The sequence below is a fragment of the Mercenaria mercenaria genome, chromosome 2 (assembly GCF_021730395.1).
Source record: "Mercenaria mercenaria strain notata chromosome 2, MADL_Memer_1, whole genome shotgun sequence".
In the NCBI taxonomy this organism is placed as follows: Eukaryota; Metazoa; Mollusca; class Bivalvia; order Venerida; family Veneridae; genus Mercenaria; species Mercenaria mercenaria.
In genome coordinates, this window is record NC_069362.1 from 72,734,638 (window position 1) to 72,760,388 (window position 25,751).

Consider the following 25,751-nt stretch of genomic DNA (forward strand, 5'->3'; position numbering starts at 1 on the left):
AGAGTGGAATAAGGAAAAAAAATAGTTCTTAATGAAAATTATTGAAATATACGCACTAAATATAAGCAAAGCTGTATTAACAAATAACTGCAAATTTCTTATTTTCAAATTTCTTTTGTCAATGCTTAAAATGCTCTGGTTTCAGAACGGTTAAGGTAGTTCTGCATGTTTGGATCAAAAACATTTCTATAACGCAATATTTGCCAATGGTTAAAGAGATCAGTACATTTCCAGTTGATTATAACACATTATTTGGAACTATTTAACATGTCAAATTTTTCTAATATAATATTTCATCTATAGATAGTAATGCTGCAGTTTGAATAAAATTACACATGGGTTGCCATTATTTCACAAAATGATACTGGTTTCCATATGCCAGGCTAAATTCTACATTTATCAAACTTGTAGAACTGCCTTATGGATGTTTTAGGGAAACAACTCTTGTAAGTTGTATCGATGTAAACTGTGAAGAGTTACATTCCCTAGGAGAATATTAAATTTTACCAGGATTAAGACTGACAGGTGAGCAATTCCGCTACAGTCGCTTAAGCAGTGTATACATAATTAAACACTAAACCCTAATGGCAGTGAAAATGTTAATTAGGTTCTAACAAAGTAAATTTCATCCTCAACGGCAAATTATCGCCTACTTCACATTTCACAGAAATTATGAATACATACAGCATTACTACTGATGTTACCTGGTATGGAGTAATATGAATCAGTCCACTGTGCATTGTTATCACCCAGCCAGTGACCAGAGTGTACCCCGGTGCTAGGGTAGGTTGACCTAGATATTACTATACTTCTTGTGTTCCCTCCTTTTATAATGTCTAGCGCACTGTAATACATTGCAAACAAAAATTAATGATGAGGTCTATTACTAAAGCAAGAGTAATTTTCATCTGTGGCAAAATTAAAGATCAATTTAAAACACAGGACTTGGCATGCACAAGAATTTCAGAAAGCATTGAGCTTGGTACTAAACATATTTGACAGAAGAAAAGGGTGAAGCAGAACTTTATAGAAATAGATTTCGGACTGAAAGTTATTAGACAAGCAAACTTGATCAAGCATTTTTACTTTGGACTAAACAGGACTAGACAGAACGAAAGGGCAAAGAACAGCTTGATAGAAATTTAGACTTTGGACTGAAAGGTATTAGACAGATGCAAAAAGCTAGGCAAATGTGATCAAGCATTTTGACTTGGGACTGAACAGGACTAAACAAAAGGGAAGGGCAAAACAGAATTTCATAAAGCATTGAGCTTGATACTAAACATGTTTGACAGAAGGGTGAAGCAGAACTTGATAGAAATTTACACTTTAGACTGAAAGGGATTAGATGGAGGGGAAGGGGCAAAGCAGAACTTGATAAAAGTTTGGAGATAGGACAGAGTAGATTAGACAGACCAACAAGGCAGCACATAATTTGATAGAACATTGAAGCTGGGACTGAGCAGGATTTGACAGACAAGAAAGGCAAAATAGTACTTGATTAAGCTTCAGAATTGTGACAAAGGCTGGGTAACAGGTTACTATAAAAGAGTGTAAGCATCAGCCTTAAAACATCAGCATCTGATTGGTTGATTCTGGGTTCAGTTGTGGAATACATTATCCAATGGCAAGGTTTAAGACTGATTTACAATCTTACTGTTATCAAAATCAAGCCTGGATTTACTACGGGTCTGATTGTATTAACCGACATACCTTTTTGTGGCGATTGCTTCACTGTGTCCATACAGACTGTGCAGGTTATAATGAGATGAAATGTGTTGCTTTGCTGATGCACACAGTGTCTTGTCTTTTAATTTCCCTCCAAGTAAAACTGTTAAAAATGCAAGCAGAAAACACTAAGCAATACTGAAATACTGCTTTCATGAAGACAACTTAATACAATGAAAGATACCAAAATTAGAACAGTTTAAACTAAAAACAGTGAGAGCAAAAACATCTGACATCACAACCACCTGGCCATGGAGGCCCCCTATTCTGAAGTCTTCAAACAAAGCTACATGTATTATAATGAAACAAATGCATCTAAGTAATTTTGATTACACGTAAGTCTGCCAAGAATGGCAAAACATCAGTTTGGTAAGTTGTAACTGCTGATCTGGCCAAGGTGATATGTAAGTGATAAAATCAAATACAAACCCTGTCATAGGAAACAATATATTGCAGAAAAAAGCACAAATTAATAGCTAGAATAGCGAAAAAGTGATAATTGCAGAAAACAGTTAGAAATATGCAACAGCATACCCTCACTGAATAGCTAAGCTTGCAGGTGAATAGTCAAAACTATCTGCCTGAGGTGTGATGGCTAATAGTTTGGACTATTGACCAGCAAATCATTTAATAAATATTTTATTACATGACATCAGAAATAAATTTCAAAGTTAGAATTCAGAACAGCAAAATTTGAACTACAGGCTGGTCAACAGCATAAACTATGAACCAGTGATTTATACAGAGTCATGTAATAAAGATAAAAGAACAATACCTGGTGGAACAAAAGGTGGATTTTCTAATGTATTGTCGGGACACCCAGACTCTGACCCAGCTACAAAGTTAGAAGGCTCATTCATGTCCTTAAAAATAAAAATAAAACTATATATATCAACCATATACTGTAAGCTTGTTATTTGTGGGGGAACTTACTTTTATGTACTTTGTGGTTAAATTCAGCATACGAGGGATGTTCGAAATGAATTGCTTATTTCTATCTGGAGACTTCAAATTTCAAGTTAGCCCAAAAGGGCTCATTTCATGCCCTCAAAGTACTCCCCGTGGCTAGAAATGCAAAGTTTCAGCCGATGTATCCACTTCTTGAAGGCGTCACGGTAAGCTGATTTGGGCACAGTAATAAGGTACTGATGAATGGCAGATCCAAGTGCCTGTCAGGACTGGTATTTCCGCCCAGCAAGGAATGATTTCAATTCCGGAAACAAAAAGAAATCACATGGGGCAAGGTCTGGGGAATACGGGGGGTGAGGCAAAACAGTTACTTTTTCTATCTTCAAAAACGCCGTAACTATTGCGGAGGCATTGTCATGTAGAAGACGGACATGTTTAAAACCAGTGGCAGGGCGTCGTTTCTGATGATACTTTTTCAGTTTCTTCAGTACTACGTCTTTGTAGTACTTTCCGGTGATGCTTTTGCCCTTTTTCACCGGCACTTTTATTGCGACTCCTTCACCAGAGAAGAAGATTGCATACAAAACCTTCTTTGCACTCAAAGAACGTTTGGCAATTATTGGGCGTTTGCTGTGTTTAGTGGCCCAGATCTTATTGCTAACCTTTCTGACGGGCTCAAAATAATGGACCCAGGTTTCATTACCTGTGACGATATTGGCAAACTGCTTTTTGTCATATTTTGGAAACATTTGAAGCAGCTTTTTGGCCACTATAACCCGTTGCCACTTTTGCTCATCAGTCAACAGATGTGGCACCCATCTAGCAGAAATCTTTCTGACTTTCAAATGCTTCTTCAAAATAAGGTGAACCGTTGATAGTGATATGCCTACCTTTCGTGCAATATCACGAACTGTAAATCTGGCATCTCCTTCAATGATTTCCTTTACTTTGGAAATGATTTCTTTACGAGATGCAGATTTTGGCCTACCTGATTTCGGTGCATTTTTGATGGACTCTACACCAGACTCAAATTTCTTTTTCCACCGCCGAACTGTGTCGTAAGACACACAAGAAGGTCCATAAGCAGTAGAAAGTTCAGTCATCAGCTGCTTCAAAGAACAACCAAGTTTTGAGCGAGCTTTGATGTAAGCCCGTATTTCATCTTTCTTGTCGACGCTTCTACCAACCATTTTTACTACAGTGGTCAATGATTGCGTGTATTCAAATGGCAAATTTTATGTCTTACTCTTAGTCTAACATGTACATTTATACACCGTTGTGTAGGTATTGAATAACCCTATACAGGTAGGTATTGGTTTTTATCGTGCCCCACATGGATAACGAGCTAGAGGACAATAAGCAATTCATAGCGAACACTCCTCGTAATTAGATGTCAAGAAATTTTGAAATTCCTAATCTTTCATATCTTTTGAATTTGAATTTGATGAAAATAAATTCATGTACTCGTGAAACAGCCATTTTGACCAAAACCAGAGAATATTTGTTTGTTTCAGTTAAATTACCTTTCACTGAATGAACACTAGATGCAGTATTTTCATGAGTGGCACAGCCATCTTGTGTTCAAGAGTGGAAGATATATTCATCTTACATGTAAAGTAAACAATTTTTCTTTCTTATTTCATTGCACTAATCTTGTCTGCACAATGTCACATGCATTGCACAACAGCATAATGTATTGAACAACATCACTCATAAATTCATAATGTCACAATGATCATGTTAAGATTTTTGCATTTCTTTTACAGTTTGATATGGTTAGCCATATATCCTTGTATCTGTTCTTATACATGTATATCTATATTGTTTTTGACTATTTTGATGAAATTTTCCAATGAGTCATAATTTATATTGTTTCATGTACAAGTGTAATTCTGTACAAGTGGAAACTATTATAAAATAAACTCACTGTTTGAAATGGTGAAAGTTCAAAATATAGTTTTAGTCATTGTATTTCAGTCAACTGTTAAAGGCCATGAAAGAAACAGTAATTACTGACAAAGACAAACCAATGATGTAGCTGACTTAAAATTTATCACAGTATTTGCATATATAAGCTATTTGATAGAAGTACAACTAGAAATGTGATCATAGGACACGAATGCTCCAGGAAACAGAAGTAAGTGTCCTGTGATTAATAGCACTTTAATAAAAAACATATCTAATCTGAACCCTAGGTAAGACCTTGACCTTTGAGCTAGAGGTCAAAGTCTTGCAAGGGACATGTTTGTCTTACAAGAAAAAATTCTTTTGTCTATGTATTAAAACGTTTTAGACTTAACTGGACCAGAAAATCAACTTTAAATCATGTGAACATGACCTTTTGAGATAGGGTCTCAGTCTTGCTTGTGACACATAATGTTATAGTAGGCATTAATGTACCATGTAATTTTGAAAACCCAGCACGCATAAGAAAGATTTGGGCTGGCCGCAACATCTACAGGATAAAACTACCATGATGCAATTTTCTCAGTACTTCAAATACGATTGTTGGGAGTACAATATTTATAATGTCAGCATGTGAAAAATGATTAATCTCCCTTGGCTTTATTAGCAGGTTAAAACCATCAAAATAAATAAATCCTGGCACTATTTACAGTTCTAGTAACTGAAAGGAATGCTCACCGTGACAGTACTGACAATATCCTTTGATAACAACCAGGAAGTATATGCATTCAAAATTATCTTATATTTCAAGTTTAAGAGTAACATTTGAGGATATTTCATTTTCAAATTTAACAACAGTTGTCTAGGGAAAAGAAGCTATTGACTATTCAAAAGCCTTGTCCCTAAAAAGAATGAATACAAAAAGCTGAGATTGGCATAACTTTTCGAAAATGTAAAAACAAGTCATGGAATATGTGCGAAGCACATCAGCTCATCATTTAACAAATGTTGGAAATTTCAATCCATTCCAAAAATTGATAAGTGAGACACCAGGTTACATACAAAAACTTAATCTATGTAATACAAGTCAGATTATTACAGTGAACAAGTGTGTGAAATTTTAATCCATTATAACTAGTGTTAACTGAGAAACCGGCTTAGCTACAAAATTTTATTATGTCAAAAAATTGGCATAACACCAAAAAGAGTAATGGAACTTGGGTACTGCAGATCATCACAGTAAACATGTGTGTGAAATTTCAATTCAGTCCAGAATTCTAAACAATGTTAAAAAGATTACTGGCTATGAAATAAAACAGACAAGTACCTAATCAACAGTAATAAAGAGGATTAGAGATGAAATCTACAATCTATATACCTTCAAATGGTAATAAGAGCGGGGGTTTGGGAGTAACTTACAATCCATATTCCATCAAATGGTACCATATCATGGTAGGCTTTGGCCTGCTGTAGCCAGTATGCTGAAGAGTTAGGATGAAAGAAGTCTGGGAATGCTGTTGTACCTGGCCATACCTGGGAATACAATAATACATACATGGAATATAGCTTAGAATGATGCTTCAGTTGGACTCTAGAATTCACACTATGAGAATACTGACATGGCACATTTTGAAAGTTCATAGATATTCCATATTTTGTGTGTGTTATAGGAGAGATCGTGTTTGCATACAAATTCTATTTTTAGAACTGATAAGACAGTGATCGGGTGGGCAGAAGCCGACCGTCCATGTTTTTTGTAAACAGTGATGTTTTTCTAACGGTCTAAACTTTCTTAAAACACAAATTACATTAATAATTTTTCGATCAATGGAAAGGTTATAAAACAAGCAATTTATTGATTACTTTTAATTGTTATTTCGAAATAAAATGGATTAATTATGAACGCTTAACTTACACTGTTTTTCTAAAGGTTGTGAAAATCACTACGCCGCTTTTAAAATTATATGTCATTTAAAACGTTTATTCATTGAAAAAAGATATTTGGATACAAAAATATGAAGATTGTTAGTATTTCAAATCTTTTTGAATTTTGAAAATCCATAAATGAGCAAAAAAGTTATTAAAAATTAAAAATTCTGATTCAATACGCAAACGGTGTTAAAATCATTTGTTTTGCCAACCACCAGATAAACAGATGTTAACGCGTGACGTCACGGCGATCTCTCCTATAAGTATTCACTTTACAGGTAACAGAAGTGCTACTGTTAAACATTCTTTCAAATGTAACCACCACCGGTTTTACCTTTTTATCTTCAAATAAAGTTCTACATATATTTGGACTTTTTATTTTTGATATTTTAGAAATTTACTTGGCAAAAACATGCACCATACACAAATGTTGAACCACTGACCTTCCAACAGTAAAATGATGGAATTAGATGGGTGTTTTTTTTCTTTAATAAAAACAACAACAAAAACAAACATATATCTTCCAATGCAATTAATTTTGATCAAGCTGGGTTTTTTTCTAGGAAATAGAATGTGGAAGTAAAAGTTATTACAGGGAAACGAAAATACTGAAAATAAGGAATGTCACTATGTAGATTTTATGTATAAAAATCAAAAAGCCTTAACCGGAAAAATTCATTTTACAGCAAAACCTGTAATACATATCCGAGTAGACTTGATATTGATAACAGACAGATGGACGACAGACAGTGAAGCAAAAAAACAAAATGTCTACCTCAAAAAAGGGAGACATGGTAATCTAATAAATATTGGTACAAGAGTTATGTTTCTAGAATGTTGTGATTTCTGATGAGAAATACAAAATTAACAGCAAAACATGAAATGGAAATTTGAAGTAATAAGTGATGGAATATTGCAGTGGCAATACAGAAGTCCTCTACTGGTGGCCTTGACCTTTAACTGACAAGCATAGATCATGTGCTAAAACATTGTCTCATCATGGGGAATGTTTGTTTGTAGCACTATGATAATCCATCAATGCACATAAAAGTTATGGAGCAGAGAGAATTTTTATTTGACTTTCAATAGTGACCTTGACCTTTGACCTAAAAGCATAAGTCATGTACGTGCATAATCTTCATTTTGCCCTCTATTTACATACCAAGTTTTATGAACCTAGCTTGAATACTATTTTGAGTAATTGCAGGATCCAGATTTGCCGACACACAGACGGATGGACGGAGGGCATTCCTATAATCCCCTCCGGTGTTCCACAGGTACGGGACTAAGCGTGTATAATTAACAAAATACTAGATGCTTCTGAGAAATGCGCATGTCTCCCACAACTGCCTAATCATCTAAATAGTAAGTCAGTCTTTATATACTGTTTACTTAATCCACATGTGCATGCGCTTTCTTGACACCAAAAGGACGCCTATACTACTAGTAGCATAGGCGTTAGTTTGGCAGTAAAACTGCGCAAGAAATCTGGGTGTTTTAGGTAATTCAAGGGCCATAATTCCAAAGTGCCTAGGCCGATTTGGCTAGTTATCGAACTTGGCCGAGCACTTATTGGCAGACATATTTTGTTGAAGTTTGGTGAAGATCGATGAAAAATGTTCGACTTAGAGTGCTGTGTGGTGGGAGACATAATTACTGCAAAAGTAATGAACCTTGTCATACATGATGTGTGTGGTGACAAAGAACAACTATTCAAAAGCAAATTCCACTGAGTAATAGAGTATTGGAAACTGAAAGTGCATTAACCCTTGAACCAAAATAGATGATGACGCCAGGGTAAACTTTCTTTATACTATTTAGTCAAACAAAAGAGGAAGTATTCTTCAAGATACAATTAATCCTTACCGTTCCTATAATAGGGGCTGAACCATCAGGTTTTTTTATGAATATGTCCATCTTGAGACCATCATCATAGGCTGGGTACGACCCTGAAGGCTGAACATTGCTTATACCTGGGTCCTGTAAAACAAAACATGTACAGCTGCAGTAAAAAAAGGGGTTTTCTAATTCACCTTCTAAAGTCTGTATTAAGAGCACCAGCTGTCCTGGTAAGCATACAACAATTGATAAACTATAAAAAAAAAATCCATTAACCTCCACAGCAAGTTGTACAAAAACAGTTTGATAAGTTTATATATTCCTGCTTACCAGTATGTTTTTACAAAAATCTAAACATTATTGAAAAAAAGTAAACTGTTATTTTGTTTTTGCTACCTTTTTTGTAGGGATAACGCATGTTTTTTCGTGTTATTCCAAGGGATTCTGAAGATGTTATAACACGAAAAGAACATGGCATTGCACTAACACTATTCTAGCATAAATGCGTAAAAACCAGATAAATGAATATATTGCCCCTCAGCGTCATTAGATTTCCATGAAATGCACGGTAAAGTCTACGTTGTTTTTTCACGCTGAAGTCATTTCCTTTTGAATTATCCATTTTGGGGCCGTAATACGTTTACGCTTTGCCACGGAACACGCATATATAAAAAGGTGTTATAACAGCACGTGAGCGTGAGAATCTCTCTGTTAACACACGTTTTCTCTCCTGTTAAAACACCCCCGAAAAGTGACAATAACAGCATTTTTATGCTAGAATATATAATTACATGTACTAGTGTTATTTCATGACTCATAAATTCTGCTTATCTGATTGTTCTGTAACAAGTCACATGAAGGTCTATAGATCTCGAAAGTGGTATTTGCTGCAGACAAATTATATCAATCAGTTACAACACCAGGAGACTCAAACTGATATACATATTGTTAACTCTCATAAAATTCAAATGTATAGCCCTCATTCCTTCCTATGGCTTCAAGAAGAGATACATACAATTATCATGATGTAATGTTGTCCATGCTGATGAAGATCTGCTACAACATCTGGCAGTCCATTAAATGTTTTAGTATCATACGTCCAGTCTAGATGCTTACGCATGTAATCTATATCATTCCACTGAGTGTCCTGTAGAATAACATTCATTAGAAAAACGTTACATAGTAAAATTGTTTTAATTTTGTCTGAATTAATTTCTTGGCATACATTAAATTCTGTAGTCTCACCTGGACCCACCATAACAAAATTTGAGCCGTGCCATGAGAAAACCAACATAGTGGGTTTGCGACCAGCATGGATCCTGACCAGACTGCGCGGATACTGCAATTAGAGAAACCGTTAGCGAACAGGCTGGTCTGGATCCATGCTGGTCGCAAAGCCACTATGTTGGTTTTCCCATGGCATGGCTCAAATGATGATTTTACAAGAAAGAACACATTACAGTTTTTAAGAAGACTGACTTTTAAAACAAAATACCACTATGGAGTGCAACTTTTCACTGCTTTTAAAATGCTTAGTTATAAGATCTTACAAGTGCACCACCTGCTGGTGCAAACACTCACCTGTAACTGCCTGACATAAGGCAATACCCAAGAAAAGAGTTATGGTTCTTGGCCTTCTTACTCAACTAGTGATAATGAAAAAAAAATACAAATTTTCAAAGTTATAGTACTCAAGAAAAGTGGACCTCAACAAAAAATGAGTAAATTAAATACAGATTTTTTTCCACGTTATAAAATGGCCTTAATTCTATCAAAATGCAAGCAAGAGTTATCACTCTCCACCTACTTACTAATCTAAGTCTACAAGGTTTCAAAGTAGGAACTCATAGAGTCTTCAAGAAAACTGATCCTAAACAAGAAATTCTATTTTTTTTAAGTATATAAAGGGCCATACTTGCCTGATAATGACAAACAAGTATACAAAGTTCTAAAGCTTAAACTACGATAGTGTTCAAGTAAATTAAGGCTTAAACAATACTTTTAACAATATCCTAAGAACAAAAAAAGTCACAATTCTGTCAAAATTCACACAAGTTGCAGTTCTTGGCCAACATACTCATCCAATGATGATTAACAAGTTTGCAATGTTTAACAGATATTGCTCTTTTAGCAATTACACTGGACTTAATAAATATGACAAAATGCATGTGAAAGTTACAGTTCATTGCCTAATTGCTCATGTAATGTTGAAAAACATTCAATGCTAGAGATCTTATAGTCTTCAAGAAATCCTGGACCTAAATAGAAGTGTTAAGCAATGCTTATGCCAATGATCAAGCTACGACAATATCTCAGACTTTTTTTTCCAAATTAGAGAGAAGCTTGAAATCTAGTTAAGCAAGACTAGTTAAACATGTACTTTGCAATTAGTAGTCTTAGTGTATGCAATTACCTATACATAATATAGACTAATAAAATGAAACCTTCTTCATATTAAAGCTTGCTAAAAAGGATTTGAGCCGCGCCATGAAAAAACCAACATAGTGGGTTTGCGACCAGCATGGATCCAGACCAGCCTGCGCATCCACGCAGTCTGGTCAGGATCCATGCTGTTCGCTAATAGGTTCTCTAATTGCAATAAGCTTTGAAAGCGAACAGCATGGATCCTGACCAGACTGCGCCGATGCGCAGGCTGGTCTGGATCCATGCTGTTCACAAAGCCACTATGTTGATTTTCTCATGGCGCGGCTCATTTATTATGTACAGTTATTCTTATCACAAGTAACTGCCTTTCTTACATAAAGAGGTACACATTATCGTCTGAATACTCATATGCCAATTTCATTTCAGTATTCCATATATTGTCAACTGAAGAGGCTTATTAAAGCGAAATATATTTTGATAAGACTGTGTTATAGAGACCGTACCATAGCTCTTCGCATTCTTCAATTTTTCAAAAAAAGTGGTTTTTACAAGAGCACCGGTTACAATTGAAAATGTAAACAACCGACTCTATAAACTATTTGAATGAATGAATGAATGATCGTCAATCTTAGTCATAATACTGATTGACAGTGAATGCTAATGACTCCATGTGTTGCAGAAAGGTATTTAGTTTGTAACTGTAATTTCCTATCAATTGATATCCTCTTGAAACTGGAAAAATAATAGCTTATATTAGGACAAAGCCCACTGTCTTTGCCATTCGCCAGCTGCTAAAAAGGCAAATATATAAGATTCAGTGTAAGTTATATTTCACTGGTACTACCAGTTAGTAACTTCATACTCTAAAAAACAAGTCATTGAAATTTGGGCAGTTTTGACCGATTAAAACGTTTGCAGCATTAGATTATATTTTTTCTTTACACGAAAATTGCCGTTAGGTAACCAAGCGAATATGCCGATAATCCGGAGTCGGCCGATTATGTGTTATTGTCACAAAACTGTTCCAGTTCACGTAATGTAATCGGTGCACTTAAACTGCCTAGCTATAGCTACTGCTGTTATAGAGAAGTGGTAGAGCATCTGCCTTAGGTGTGAGAGGTCCTGGGTTCGAATCCCAGTTAGAGCTTAACCATTTTCATTCTGCTACAGCATCTTTTGCTGTTAAAGGACTATTCCAGTTGTTCTATATTTTTAGCACACAGTATCATGGATCATTATTTAGAAATCCAGATCACAGTTGAATGTTAAATAAAATGCACCCAAGTAGAAAATATTCGCTATATTATGTCCCTTTGATGTTTCTGCTCTCCAGGTCCAGGAAGAGTTACATTTCCTTGATCACAAAATTTTCTTTCACATGAAAATATGAAATGCTCATAACTCTACGCTTCTGGTTAAAATAGTGTTGATATATCTATTTTTGAGAAATATATGTACATTTGTTTTCATTTCAAAGCTTTTTCACTTCATACCTATGATTTGAAAAACTTAGGTACTATCTCTATGTGTTAGTTTGTGAATTTACATTATCATACTTACAAATGGCATTTTGGCATCTCTCATTCTCTTGATGACTTTTTTCATGCCATCTATTCCCCCATATTTCCAGCGACACAGATGGAAGCCAAGAGCCCAGTATGGCGGCATGAAGGGCCGACCAATAAGTTCAGTATACTGTTGTACGACATTATCTGGGGTAGGTCCAGTGAAAACAAAGAAATCCAGTACACCCCCTGTGGTCCTGTAGGTTAATGCTGGTGCCGGTTGCACCTCAACCTCTACATGAAAATAAAACAGACTTATTACAACTGTGGCTTCATCTGGTGTATTCAGATTTGGCAGATTTTGCCAGGGTTGGATCAAATGACGCCTGCCAGTGTGTCAACAGATATCCAACATTATAAAATCCAACACAGCCAAACACGACCCACTACAAGCTACTGTTATAATAACCCTTATATTAATAATTTCTATACATTTCTTTTAATGAAATTAATTCTATCTCTGTAAAATATGGGTGATATATATATCATATAATACATAAACTTTATAAACACATAGAAGTGTAGTGTAGCAATATGACATATTAAGTTTGATAATTTTCACACAATAGACATTCCAGTTTCACAAGTGGATATAAGCATCCACATAACACCTTGGCCTCACATTGGAACTGATGATAACTTTTGTGGTTCAGACATGCAGGTCCTGGTTTTGTAGCTTGCTGGAATACAGATCTACTGTCTCAGTACAACACTTACCCATGGCATTACTGTTCAGAAGGAACACCCCATGTGCATTGTGGTCTTCTTCAATATTTAAATAGAATGGGTGAACACCATACAGGTTCGAATGTCGCTGAAATATACACATGGAAGTAATTATAGTCACTTTATTAGCAATGCATAATTAGAAAGCCATTTAAGATAGTTCATAACTGAACTCAGTTTCTGATCTACTTCATTGTATCCAGTCAGACATCCTATATATGGTCCTGAATATCTAAGCAATTGCTATTTTTATTCAGTAAGTCAGTGCTTTTTGTACATGTTTCATGTTTTTGTATGTTATATTAAACCATTGTAAGTGTAAACCAGAACATGAATGAATTAGACTCCAGTCAGACTATTTTCAATATTTTGTACACAAAACATACATATACACAGTATTTAAATGTATTTTGAAATCTTAAATTAATACTTTCTACAACACCAATAACCCCCCCCCCCCCCCCCAACCCAACCCCCAATTAAATACCTACTTTGTTTCCAACATTGCGACATCAAAATCCCTAAAGTCTATTTCAATATCTCTGACTCCTGTGAAATGCATTCCTTCTAATAAGAAATGTGCCTGTTCACCTTGCCTGAATTGCCAATTCTGCAAATGGTTTTTCTTTGGTATCTTTTCAAGCAGTGAAAAGAACTTCTTTTTTCTATTATCTCTAGTGGTTTAGAATTTATTAGCAAAACAATTCTCACTGTTATTTTCCCTTGCAAATTTTTGGCCAAATGCATTCTGATTTTGATTTATTTGTTGTTTTGTATATTTCAGCTAGTATAACTTTGGGCCATAAACCAAAACTTTCAAAATTGAAAAGTGCTACTATTTATTACCCTGAAGACCTTTGGAATGATGGATAACATTAGCTTGGTTCTTGCACAATTACGATGAAATTTTAAAAAATTCTGCTAAGAAATTGCTGAAATGAACAGTAAAAGATTTTATTAGAAAAATGTTTAACACACAAAATAAAGTCTTACAGATGGTGGTTGATCTCTGCTCCAAAATGCCAGTTTGGTCCAGTTAGTGCTGACCAGGAATGCTGCCCGGTGTTCTCCTAGCCCATATATATACTTTGTACTGAGCTGGGTACCAAGCTGAATAAACTGGTCTGCAAATACCAGTGGTGATGCACCTTGTGTACTGAACCTGTTTGTGATTATAATTAAGGTCAAAGTCTAAGCTAATCAAATCAGACTGATAATTATTCACCAAGATAAATCTCTTTTCCTAAAACAAAAGAACGAATATCAAAATGATGCAAATTTCATAAATAGGAAATCTAATATTGAAAAAAAAAAGTGTTTTGAAATATCATCTAAAACAAACATCTATACAATTACTTCATTCTCTTGGGGTCTCCATGGCTGAGTGGTTAAGGTCACTGACTTCAAATCACTTGCCCATCACTGCTATGTGTTTGAAATCTCACATATAGTGTAGAATTCTTTCATGTGTGGAAGCCATCAAGCCTGGCTTACAGGTCAGTAGTTCTAACCAGCTGCCAGCCCATGATGAAATAATACCAAAAGGGGCACCTTGGTATTCCAGCACTATAAAAAACTGGAAAATCTCCATATGACCTATCATTATGTTGGTGTAATGTTAAACTCAACAAAAAAAATATATTGAAAGTTATAATATATACACAAAAGAATTTGTTTAATGTAACTCACAATACTTGACCAGATGACTTCCTAGTCACGGTGATGTAGAAACGTCCTTGAGATGGTATATCTACATTGTATTCAGTATTCGCTGCTGTTACATGGTTGGTTGACCTTGACACTTTGACTGGTACCTCATACCTTGCATTATTTGGGTCAAAGAACTGTAACATAAAGTACAGATTTGGATCGGGTACATCTATGTATTAATTTTTGATTTTGATTATATATCTTTTTTAACACAACTTCAGTTCACTGAGCCAGCATACCTGGATTATGTACCTTGTTGGTGGTTGAAGAATTTATTTAGACACTTTTTGCAAAAAGAATTAACATGTGTTCCAGAATGAAAATGTGTATTGTTCAGTGAATATTAAGTTCATATAGCTGCAATTACTGTTTATAACAGCTTTTATTAAACCCTCAATGTATTTTTTTAACAATTATATAATGTTGGTAACTTCACAGTGTCACCAGGTCCTGAATTTACAATATATATGAACAAAATGTTTCTACATTTATCATACCTTGAAACTGAGTCTCTGTGCTGTATCAAATGTGACATCTAGTGCTACATTCTGTACATCATTTGGCCATCCAGAGGGTTGCTGCAACCGTAACATTACCTTCATTCCTGTGTCAGATTTCTGGACACTGGTCACTGTGTAACCCTGATAATCACTTGGGTAGAAACAAAATGGTACACCTCCCAGCCTAGAAAATACAACAGTCTCTCAGGTATGAATAACTGTAAATGGAAGCTAGCCATCTGTATACCTCAAATATAGATTTCAGTTCCTGGGCAAAACTGAATTTTGTAAAACCATATGCATCTTCAAATTACGAATTGTCACAACCTGGTAAATTCATATTAGTCCATTACATATTCATTAACATAAATATGCAAGAGTCTTGGACTTCTTTAACATAAGAATTTAAAGATTGCACATGAAAAACGGTACTTTTGAGAAAACTGTTTGCTGTACAGATTTCTCACCAAAACTGTAGCTAGCCATACTGCACCTTACAGCTACTAATACTAACACTCACTGTGCCGATTGTCATGTCATATTTTTATCTATCTGAAGTTATTAAAGAAATTGTACTTACTCCTTTTAATAGTCATTTATAATGAAAGATCTTATTGGCTACTTACAACATTTTTATTATATAATTACTGTATCTCATAGCACAGCCATGTAATAGCATAGTCTTAAATGACAGATGCACCATCTTTCTTCTGTACATTTTTCTCAAACTGATCAAAAATGGGTTGCACGTAACAGATGTAATCTTTACTATTAAAGAAATGTCATTTTTGGTTAAATAATAAAACATAAGGCGACATTCCAGCCTTTCGTGGCAGAGAAATACATGTCAGGTTTTTTTTTCCATTTTTTTTTAAGAATGGTGGCAGAGTCCATTAGGAGGGGGAAACTGCACTGTAACAACAAAAACATGAAGACAATGCATTGTAATAAAAACAAAATTTTTAATAAAAATTTTACGCTTAAAAAAAGAAAATGAATTAAAGGCATATTGTCTTGTTTTTTTTAAATTGTATGGATTTCATAATAATGTAGATCTATCAAGAGTTTTGGTTACTTTTTTCAGGGGAATTTTTGTTCAAAACGTGGGCAAAAGCAAACTTTTCTGAGAAGGCAATGGGATCAAATTTTAGGCCTAAAAAGGCACCCCCCCCCAAAAAAAAAAAACAATGCAGGTATCCCTCTGGATATTATTTCAGGCATGGGTAGGCACCCATGAAGGCCAACAACCTTCCATAAGCCAGCTGGATGGCTTTCTCACATGAAAGAATTCTACACTACAGCCAATGTTTAGAACTCACAGTGATAAGGGGCAAGCCATCTGAAGTTGGTGACCGTAACTACTCAGCCACAGAACAAAGTCCCCTTGTAAGAGAAGAAGTTCAGACAGACGTATGCTTGGGCAGGCAGACAAGAAAAAAATCAGTACATCTCAGTGAGATATAATTACTATTTTCTAGTATTGCAATATAGATTCCTCATGTTCATATGTGCAAATATTCTTACATGGGAGAGTTTCCATAGAATGGGTTCCAGCAGCATCCTTTCTGTTCACACTTGTGTTGTGTGACAACACCAGACTGGGGCCAGCAATCTTGTCTGTTAGTATGCGGTATGCTGGAGCACTGAGGACTGTTAGATACAACATCTCCGGCTTCAAAATCTGTATCTGTAGCATTTGTTTCCAAGTTTCCTTCAACCTGAAATGGAAAGCATAATTATACTCTTTGGTCTCCTATAATCTTAACAAGAGCTGTCCATAAGACAGCGCGCTCGACTTTTCTCAGTGCTTTACTCTGAATTAGAGCTTTGCCAGTAAAAAAATCCCAAGTTAAAAAGGGACATAACTCTGTCAAAATTCAAATCAGAGTTATGGGAATTGTGTCTCCTGGTGTAGACTTTGATAGTAAATGATTATTTTGAGTTTCAAGTCAAAAGCTTTAATAGTAACAGAGATATTTGACTTTATCAAAATTTTAACAAAAAATTCTAAGTTAAAAAGGGGCATAATTCTGTCAAAATTCAAAACAGAATTATGCAAGTTGTTTCTCCTGGTGTAGACTTTGATGGTAAATAAGTATTTTAAGTTTCAAGTCAATAGCTTTGATAGTAACAGAGATATCTGACTTTATCAAAAACTTTAACCAACGACAACGACGACGGCGACGGCGATGGCGACGCCGGGGCGAGTGCAATAGCTCTACTTTTTCTTCGAAAAGTCGAGCTAAAAAAGTAGTTACATGTAACTAGCTTTTCCCACATTTATCAGCTGTCTATTTTATATGGTTTTCTGCTGCCCAGTTTTCACCTAAATAATTAATGTCAGTCCTATATACATGTATTATCATATAAATAAGCCTACAGAAACAAAACTTCACTTCATTTAACACTACTTAACATTTTTATTCAACACAGTCACATTCAAATTGATCTTTTGGCTAAAGGTCAATGACTAATGCTGCATGTGAAAATGAGACAGACAGATACTATCTATAAATGCTACATGTGCATGCAGTAGAAACAGAAATTTTAATAACTCTCTTAAAAGAAGTGGTGGTCGAGTGTTTTTTTTCTCCAAAAAGCATTCAAAAGTGATTGAAATAAGCTTCTAGCTTTTTTCATAATCAAGCTGAAATAAATTAGTATAAATTAACACTCTTCTGTCATTTGGATAATCTTATACCTGATGATTTTGCAGAATGTTTTGTTATTTAATCCTTAACATGCAGGACACGATTGATTCTGCCTTTGCGACCAGTGTAGATCATGATCTGCACTGTTGACCATTCAGTCAGTATCTTTTTGGTATGCATTCCTTTTAACAGTTAATGGTACTGTCCAAATTGAAAGATGGACAAGTTCATCACAGAAATTTAGCAGGGTAAGGGTTAATATGGAATGAATACTGTAAAGAAAACAAAAGGCAAATAATCTGTATTTTCATTACCAGTACACTTGTACGGCATGCATTTTTAATACAGCTTAGGCAGTATTTTGATAACTTTTTATGTTCCGCCTGCAATTCCCTTGTGCATAGTATAATTTGTTTCTTGAGTGATAAGTTTTCACAAATAAGAAATATCTTTTTAAAAAACTTGTTACCACATTTGAATTAATTATAATCAGATAATAATTTCATGAACATTGAGACTTAAAAGAAGTTTTATCATTACACTTTGTTTTGTTTTATTTCATTTTTATTAATACACTGTGTTGCGCAGCTATACTGTAAAGGGACTGGACTCCAGATTGTTGATAAAAATTATCTTTCTTTAAAACTGAATTCTGGTCTTAAGAACATTAGAGCATGATTTTTTGTTTCTAAACTGTCTTTAGAAAATACCAAATCAAGAAATAAAATCAAACCCGGGTTGCCTTAGCAACAGCATGGGCCACCCTCCCATAAAAAAAATTTGGGTGGGTGTGACGTTGGGTGGAGGCACAAAAAAGTTCCTACTATCTGGATTAATACATTTCATAAAGACAAACATACTGACCACATTTCACAAAGATGGTAGAGAAAATGTTTTCTCTACAGTGTAAACAAGGTTTTTTTATAAGAATATTCAGCCAATGTTGTGTTTCCATAGGGCCATAATTGGTACCTTTAGTGTGTAAACAGTAAAATTGTGGATGATTTACAAAAGAAACAAGGCCATCCACCTATCCTAGTCTCTTTTATTTCCAGATATACCAAAATAAACAAGAGCTGTCAAACAAATGACAGCACACTTAACTATTTGAAGCCCTTCCACCTAATACTAGCTTACAAACAAAAGTTGAAAAAGGGGCATTTTTTTTCTGAAATGGAAGCCAGAGTTATAAATCTAGCTATACATGTGAGTCGTCCCATGACGCCAAAGATGTGTAAAGAATCTGAAAACATTTTGTCAAACAATTCCTGAGAAAAAAGCTCACATGTAGACTGGCTACCGACTAGATAGTTTTTTTTAATTTTTTTTCAGTCATTACTCATGTAATTATTCTGACCAGTCTCTCTTGGCTCTGAGAAGAAAAGGGACATAACTATACAAAATATGAATAGCCTCAGGATTTATCTCCTGTGAACAAAACATAGGGCTTGAACAAAGACTAGGCCTGAACACAGGCTAGCTGTATGCAAAACTATATCAAAAAGGGGGGTAACTTTGAAAAAATAGAAGCTAGAGTTATGTTACTTGCCATATGTGCTTAAGTCATACATGAGGTTTGAAAGCAATCCAATACATTGAGTTGTTACTGAGATACAGCTGAATGGTTGCATGAAAAGCTTCAACCATATTTTCTTAGCAAAAAGAGGCCATAATTTTAAATTAAATTCAAGCAAGAGTTATCTAAGATAGTTATGTCAGTAGGTCTGATTTGTCCAAATAATTTGACGGTCACATTATTTTATATTTGTGACGGGCAATCTAACTATCAAAACCTCAAAGACCAAAATAATGGAGGAAAAATCACAGTGACAGTCATGTAAAGTTATTGGTTTTATCGCTTGTGCATACTGCCATGAAGACACAGTAAACATTAATCGTGTACAGTACATACATAGGTTTAAATCACCAAAAAAATCGTAATTTTGGAAATTATTTGACAATTTTTACATAAATCAATGAGGAATTAAATCCCCTTTGATACATGTAAGTTTTATTTGAATTTATGAGTGTTTGACGCGAATGCGGATGTTGCCCATAGGAAAAATTACTCAATATTCCCTAGGATCGCGTCAAATTAGTTGGACTAGAGTGGTGGAACCTATGCTCGCGGTATTTTGTACATATATAATCTTTTTAAGAAGCAAGAAAAAATTATTAATTCGATTTGCCTATGCAAAAACATAAAGTTATCCTCCTTTTAGCGAAACATATTGTTGATGTGCGTCATCACGTGACTTAGTCGTCTCGTGAGCTATCGACACGGCATACGTAAAAAGGTGAAAATTCGCCCTGAAGGGAACCTATGCTGGCGGTATGTAATATCGATTAAACTAAGGACGAAAAAAAAAAATTCAGCAGGCTAAAAATGAACAAACAAGCATATGCGAATATAATATTTAGAACATTACTCATTTATTATATGAAAAACAAAATAAATGGGGAAAACATTTAGTATGTGCCTCTATGTGTATATTTCCCTTACAGAAATGGAGTCACTATTAGAACAAAGCTTAAAAACGTATAATAATGTTGTTTAAAAACAGAATGTTCAAGTATTAAAGATTCAAACAACGACAGTGATTAACTCGCTAATGCTTTCTACACTTCTTTTGTGTGTAGGAAATTTACTCCTCCCTACATCTCAGAAAGAACCATTTGGACTTTGTCAAAATACTAAGACCTTTTTCTTGGTTCGAAAGGCACTCATAGTGTAGCCAGGCGCCACATTCATCACATCTTGCTCTTAAATGTATCTTATATCTGAATGTAATGCATGATTTCAAAAAAACTAACTTTAGTTGAGTGATTTTGACATATTTGTGTGAGATTTGTGCGACGGATACAGATTGCGTAAAATGTTTCGGCTGCGGTATACGTCACGTGAGCAGCACGCGCGGCTATCGCTACGTTTGTTGTAAAGGTATTTCACTACTGGTCGGTGTTGAATATAGCATGATGAAATATTTTTATCAGTGCTTCTGCAGCGAGCATATTTATTGAAATACCGCGAGCATAGGAATACCGCGAGCATAGGTTCCACCACTCTACAGGTCTGATGTGTGAAGTTTTGGACAGGTGAAACATTAATTAGGCCTAAAGAATTGCTGGTTTCTGGTTTCCTGGCCTACCCTAATGTTTTGCCTGACCCTAAATATTTTTTATGGCCTTGGAGAATTTTTTTCAACATTTTAACAAAAAAGTTGCAAAACTGCACTACTAAAAATTTTATGCTTTTAACATGGTCAGTGATATTAGAAATCAACTTACTGATGCTCTAAAGGCATAAACCCTTTGATTTGCATTCATTTTCTGACACAAAAATAATATCTAAAAAGTCCCACTTAACAAAAAAAATCAAGAAAAAAAATTACTGACCTTCCTACCCTAACTTTTTTTAGCATGTTACCAGAAACAAACAATCATTCTTTTTAGGCCTTAAGGCTTAATTAGAATAGGTATAGAATACACCACTACAGACTCTTATATGATTAATTAAGTTGAAAAAAAGTTACAGCTGTAAAATGATATTGTATTGTACAAATGTCAAAAAAAAACCCTGATGGATCAAATATTTAAGTAATCAATTTCCTTGTATATCAAGGTCAATCTGTAGCCTACATGTAAAAATTAAGTTTATTGTGATCTGCAGTAAGAAATCTATAAAAGCATTACCATGCAGTCATAAAATGTCATAGAAACAAATATTCCAAAAGCTCCCAAAGATGCTGCAAAGCATATTGTGCAAATTGTTGTCAAGAATGAAAATCTCCTCCTTTGCTGGTAACTTCTGGTAACTATTCTACTTTCACTTTGCGACTTTTCACTAAGAAGAAGTTCCCTGTCCTTAAATGAAGCCATTGTTCTTGTAAAAACTTAATTAGTGCTTTCATACAGAATCGTGTGTTCTCTGTAATTGTTCACGCGCGTGTTTTGTCTTCTTTAATTATAATAACAGCACTTTACATAGTCAATGTATCTAGGTTGTTTACAGTGTCATCTGACATGTTTTTATCATGTGATATAAGTGTAGCGCAAAAGAAGTCACATGACTACACAGTTAATGAGGCCCGTCTTTATGGGTCGGGTTCGAATGGTATTTCAGTTCACAAACCATCCTCATGCACCTCAGCCCTTTATCAAAACATGACAGTTGTAAAATGTTGTCTTTTTTATATTTTACAATTGGTTGTAAAGAAAGTACTTAAAACCAAAGAAGTATTTAACATTTATTTTTATAGCTCTTTGTTAAAACTAAGAATGATTTTCTTAAAGGCACTGACCTCCAGATTTGGCTAAATTTGGCAGGAGCCTCATTACCGCATAAACAGTTACCCTCGATGCCGGAAATTCCCATCTGCACCTACAACCAGTGAAAGAATCTTATAATCGAGACAGTTTACCTGGAGTAAAAGCGTGACAAACTATGGAACGCCTATAGACTGTCTTATGTTTAGAATGACTGATATGCCTGGTTAAATGTCGTTCTGTTGAGTCCGAGATACAATATGCTGAGTGGAAATTCCCATGTGTCCAGTTATTGAATTGTTATGTTGTGTGCTGCTTATATTTTCTTCAGTCAAGTCAATGTATTGTCGGGTGCTATAGTCATTATGACCAGTTCTTGAAAGAAACAGGCATGTGGTAACAAAATTAATATTCAGTTAAAAAGATGCATTGTGGGGTGTTACAGTTATTATGTTCAGTTATAATAATATTCTTTTTGGTGCACAAAACATCTTATTATTATAACTGAACATAATAACTGTAACACCCCACAACATTGCATCTTTTTAACTGAACATAACTTTGTTACCACATGCCTGTCTCTTTTAAGAACTGAAAATAACGACCTTTACACTGAACAACACATTGACTTAACTGAAGAAAATATAATCAGCACACAACATAATGATAGTACCATTTAACAGTTCTTTTTCACAACTGAACATAATTAATATAACACCCAAGAGCATATCATTCAGTGCAGCTGAAAGTAATGTGAGTATTACTCAATAATACACTGTCTCAGCTAAACATAATGAGAGTACCACTCAACTGTTTATTCTCATAGCTGAAGATAATGAGTTTAGCACCAAACAGCATATTATTATAACTGTACTGTACTACATAATAATGTAACACCCCACAGTGCATCTTTGTAACTGAAAATAATTTTGTTACCACATGCCTGTTTCTTTCAAGAACTGATCATAATGACTATAGCACCCAACAATACATTGACTTGACTGAAGAAAATATAATCAGCACATACTTTCACTAAGAAGAAGTTCCCTGTCCTTAAATGAAGCCATTGTTCATCGTAAAAAGTAGTAAAAAAAAAACAGCAAATTCTCATGTGTTTCCGTAACATAAAGTTTGTCAGTAATTAAGTTTTCAAGCCTTCTTAAGAAATATAGCATTTATTTCAAGATATCTAAAAAATATTTTTATTTTTTTGTTGTCGAACGATCTGGAGGCCAGTCGCTTTAAACGTTAAATACACCCTGTTTAAAAGTTAGAATCTAGTTTATTTTGCATTTTCTTTTTCACATGTGTATTTGGAGTAAAAACATTTGTAGGAACTCAAAGCACATCGAAAACTTAATAGTCGATAAAGCATCTTTAAACATATATAGAAGAGTTGATTCCTTCAATACAACGTCATTGGCCAATTTAGGGTGTGCGAAAAATGCAAGACAAATCACTATTTTGTAAAATTTAGGAACGTCCCTGTATATATGCTTAGAGGAGGCGCTGTAATAAGGAACGTCTTGCACACCAAGATCATGACGATGATTTGCGAAGAAGGCCATTGTGCCAAATCCTGTAAGACGTTTTGGAGTTTTGGATATGTCCAAAAAAAAAAAAAAAAAAAAAAAAAAAAAAAAGCCGCACAGACTTCTTTTCCTTCATTAAGAGCGTGGCATTGTTATTGAAGAGACAAAATAATTGGTTAACTGTAGAGTTTCCTTTCTCAAAACCTGGTTTAAGGTTGTGCAAAACTAAGTGGTTGTACATATATTTATGCACGCGGCGTTCCGTGAGTTTTCCTTGAGATTGGAAAATAGCTTGCTGATATGGAGGGTCCTACTTCTTAAAGACTGGAGTAACTACTTACTTACTTACTACTTACCTACCTACCTACTTACTAACCGGCCAACCGACCGACTTACCTACCTACCAACCTACCTACCTATCTATCTACCCACTTACTTACCTACTCTTGATCCGGCGTTGCTTCTTTGTTTACAGTAGAAGTAGAAAGTTTGTTTTTTACATAGCGCATGAACCAGTAAATAGTATGAACCAGTCTTTTGCACATAGGTTGTCTGAACTGAGTGTTTCAGTATCTCTATTTTGATATTCTTCTTTATATTTTTCTTATGACATTGGTGACGTCGTTTCTCCCTTTTCTAAATTTTGTTCAGATTGTTGAAGTATTTTGTTGGTTTCTTTAAACATTTTTGTGAATTCTGTTGAGTGAACGTACAAGTTTTTCTTATGTTACTGTTTATCCAATGACAGTTTGGTTTGGAATAACTTCGGAAACGTCAAGTTCAGGAGTATTATGTCAGTGAAAGAATCAGAAACAGGATTAAAAAAGATGGCTACCAACCCAACAGAATTTAGTTTATTTCGCGTAGTCACCCTGTCGTATAGCCTTAAAACCGGTTTTATTTTTCGTAGCACTAAAACTACGACAGGACAGTGAAAACGAACTAAATTTGGAATGTATGGGTTAGATACACAACTGGAAATAACATGCTGGTTAGTCCTCGTAAATACCAGATCTACCACTTCAGTATAATATCTGGGATGATGTGATAGCTGTTACTGGCTATAGGAAGAACTGCATATTGATGTTGAACTTTTCTATACTAAGATAATGTTTTCACAGTTTACATAGAACGCCTGGTCCAAACACTGCTCTCACAGCTGCCAATAATCGTTGTTGTCCCGTAGGACGATATATGACGTATATATCCAAGGTTTCGCACAATTTATCATTATTTCTTCAAGACCATTGAGAGACACGTCCGTGGGTTTCTGGTAGGTATAAGATCCAGAAGATGAAGTGTTCAGAGACGCTGCTAATGGACGGAGGCGGGTGCAGCTGGCGGGGTGGGGGGTGGGGGTCTCGATTAGGATGAATGTCCCCAGAAGTAAGTATCAACACTAGACATGAGTAAGCTCCTGCGACCGTAGAGTGGAATACATGTGCACTGTTACGGTATCTTGTATAGTCAAATAAATGCTTATAGTGCAAAGACACAGGTAGGCGACCTAAGCTTGATGTGTTATCCACGGGGGGCCATTTAAAATGGTTGATAAGGTAATGCAAAGTCTTCATCTGCCGAGCCTGTGGGACAAACCCATTGGATGACCACGTACCTGCAGCGCGTGTTATAAATTGTGCGATATTGGAAAAGAGACATATTCAAAGTAAATTGAGGTACATAAAGAAAAATTCAACAACAGGACTGTTGTATAATATTTGCAGATTTTGATAGTCGAGAAATTGTCACGAACATTGCGTAGTAGAAACCATTGCTTATAATTTATAATTCTACAGAGCTAAAATCTTTCGGAAGGAGAAATCCCGAGAATTCAGCCGTTTGCGTGCGTGCAGATTTGAATAGGTATCAGTACTGGTCCTATGAAGGTTTTGAACATGTCCTTGGGTATGTGCCAAGAAAATCACTTCTTTCAAGATTTCTTTCTGGCAGGTGATACAGCTGGAAACATTTTTGAAGAATTTCCCCGTAAATTTATCTTAAACGGATATTTTGATACATGTTAAATGCAGTTTATAATTCTAAAGGCAAGCGCGACATTGTTCTAATGTTCAATTTGTCCCGCTAGCTGGTACCACGGGCTGACAG

General features: G+C 35.1%; 1 protein-coding gene across 2 annotated transcripts in view; it reads right to left on the bottom strand.

The window, feature by feature from the left end:
* Positions 1-21,884, bottom strand: part of LOC123564304 (lysosomal alpha-glucosidase-like) — a 43,411-nt gene extending 21,527 nt beyond the window's left edge. For both annotated transcript variants that reach the window (XM_045357800.2, XM_053536939.1), the window contains exons 1-13: positions 21,541-21,884; positions 16,721-16,914; positions 15,194-15,380; positions 14,676-14,830; positions 13,980-14,148; positions 12,978-13,074; positions 12,256-12,494; positions 9,326-9,457; positions 8,338-8,451; positions 5,962-6,075; positions 2,504-2,591; positions 1,714-1,831; positions 705-844 (exon numbers count right to left, since the gene is read on the bottom strand). In XM_045357800.2, coding sequence (XP_045213735.2) covers positions 705-844; positions 1,714-1,831; positions 2,504-2,591; positions 5,962-6,075; positions 8,338-8,451; positions 9,326-9,457; positions 12,256-12,494; positions 12,978-13,074; positions 13,980-14,148; positions 14,676-14,830; positions 15,194-15,380; positions 16,721-16,914; positions 21,541-21,726 — 1,933 coding nt within the window. In that variant the 5' untranslated portion in view covers positions 21,727-21,884. The remainder of the gene's footprint in view (positions 1-704; positions 845-1,713; positions 1,832-2,503; positions 2,592-5,961; positions 6,076-8,337; positions 8,452-9,325; positions 9,458-12,255; positions 12,495-12,977; positions 13,075-13,979; positions 14,149-14,675; positions 14,831-15,193; positions 15,381-16,720; positions 16,915-21,540) is intronic.
* Between the last annotated feature and the right edge of the window lie 3,867 nt (positions 21,885-25,751).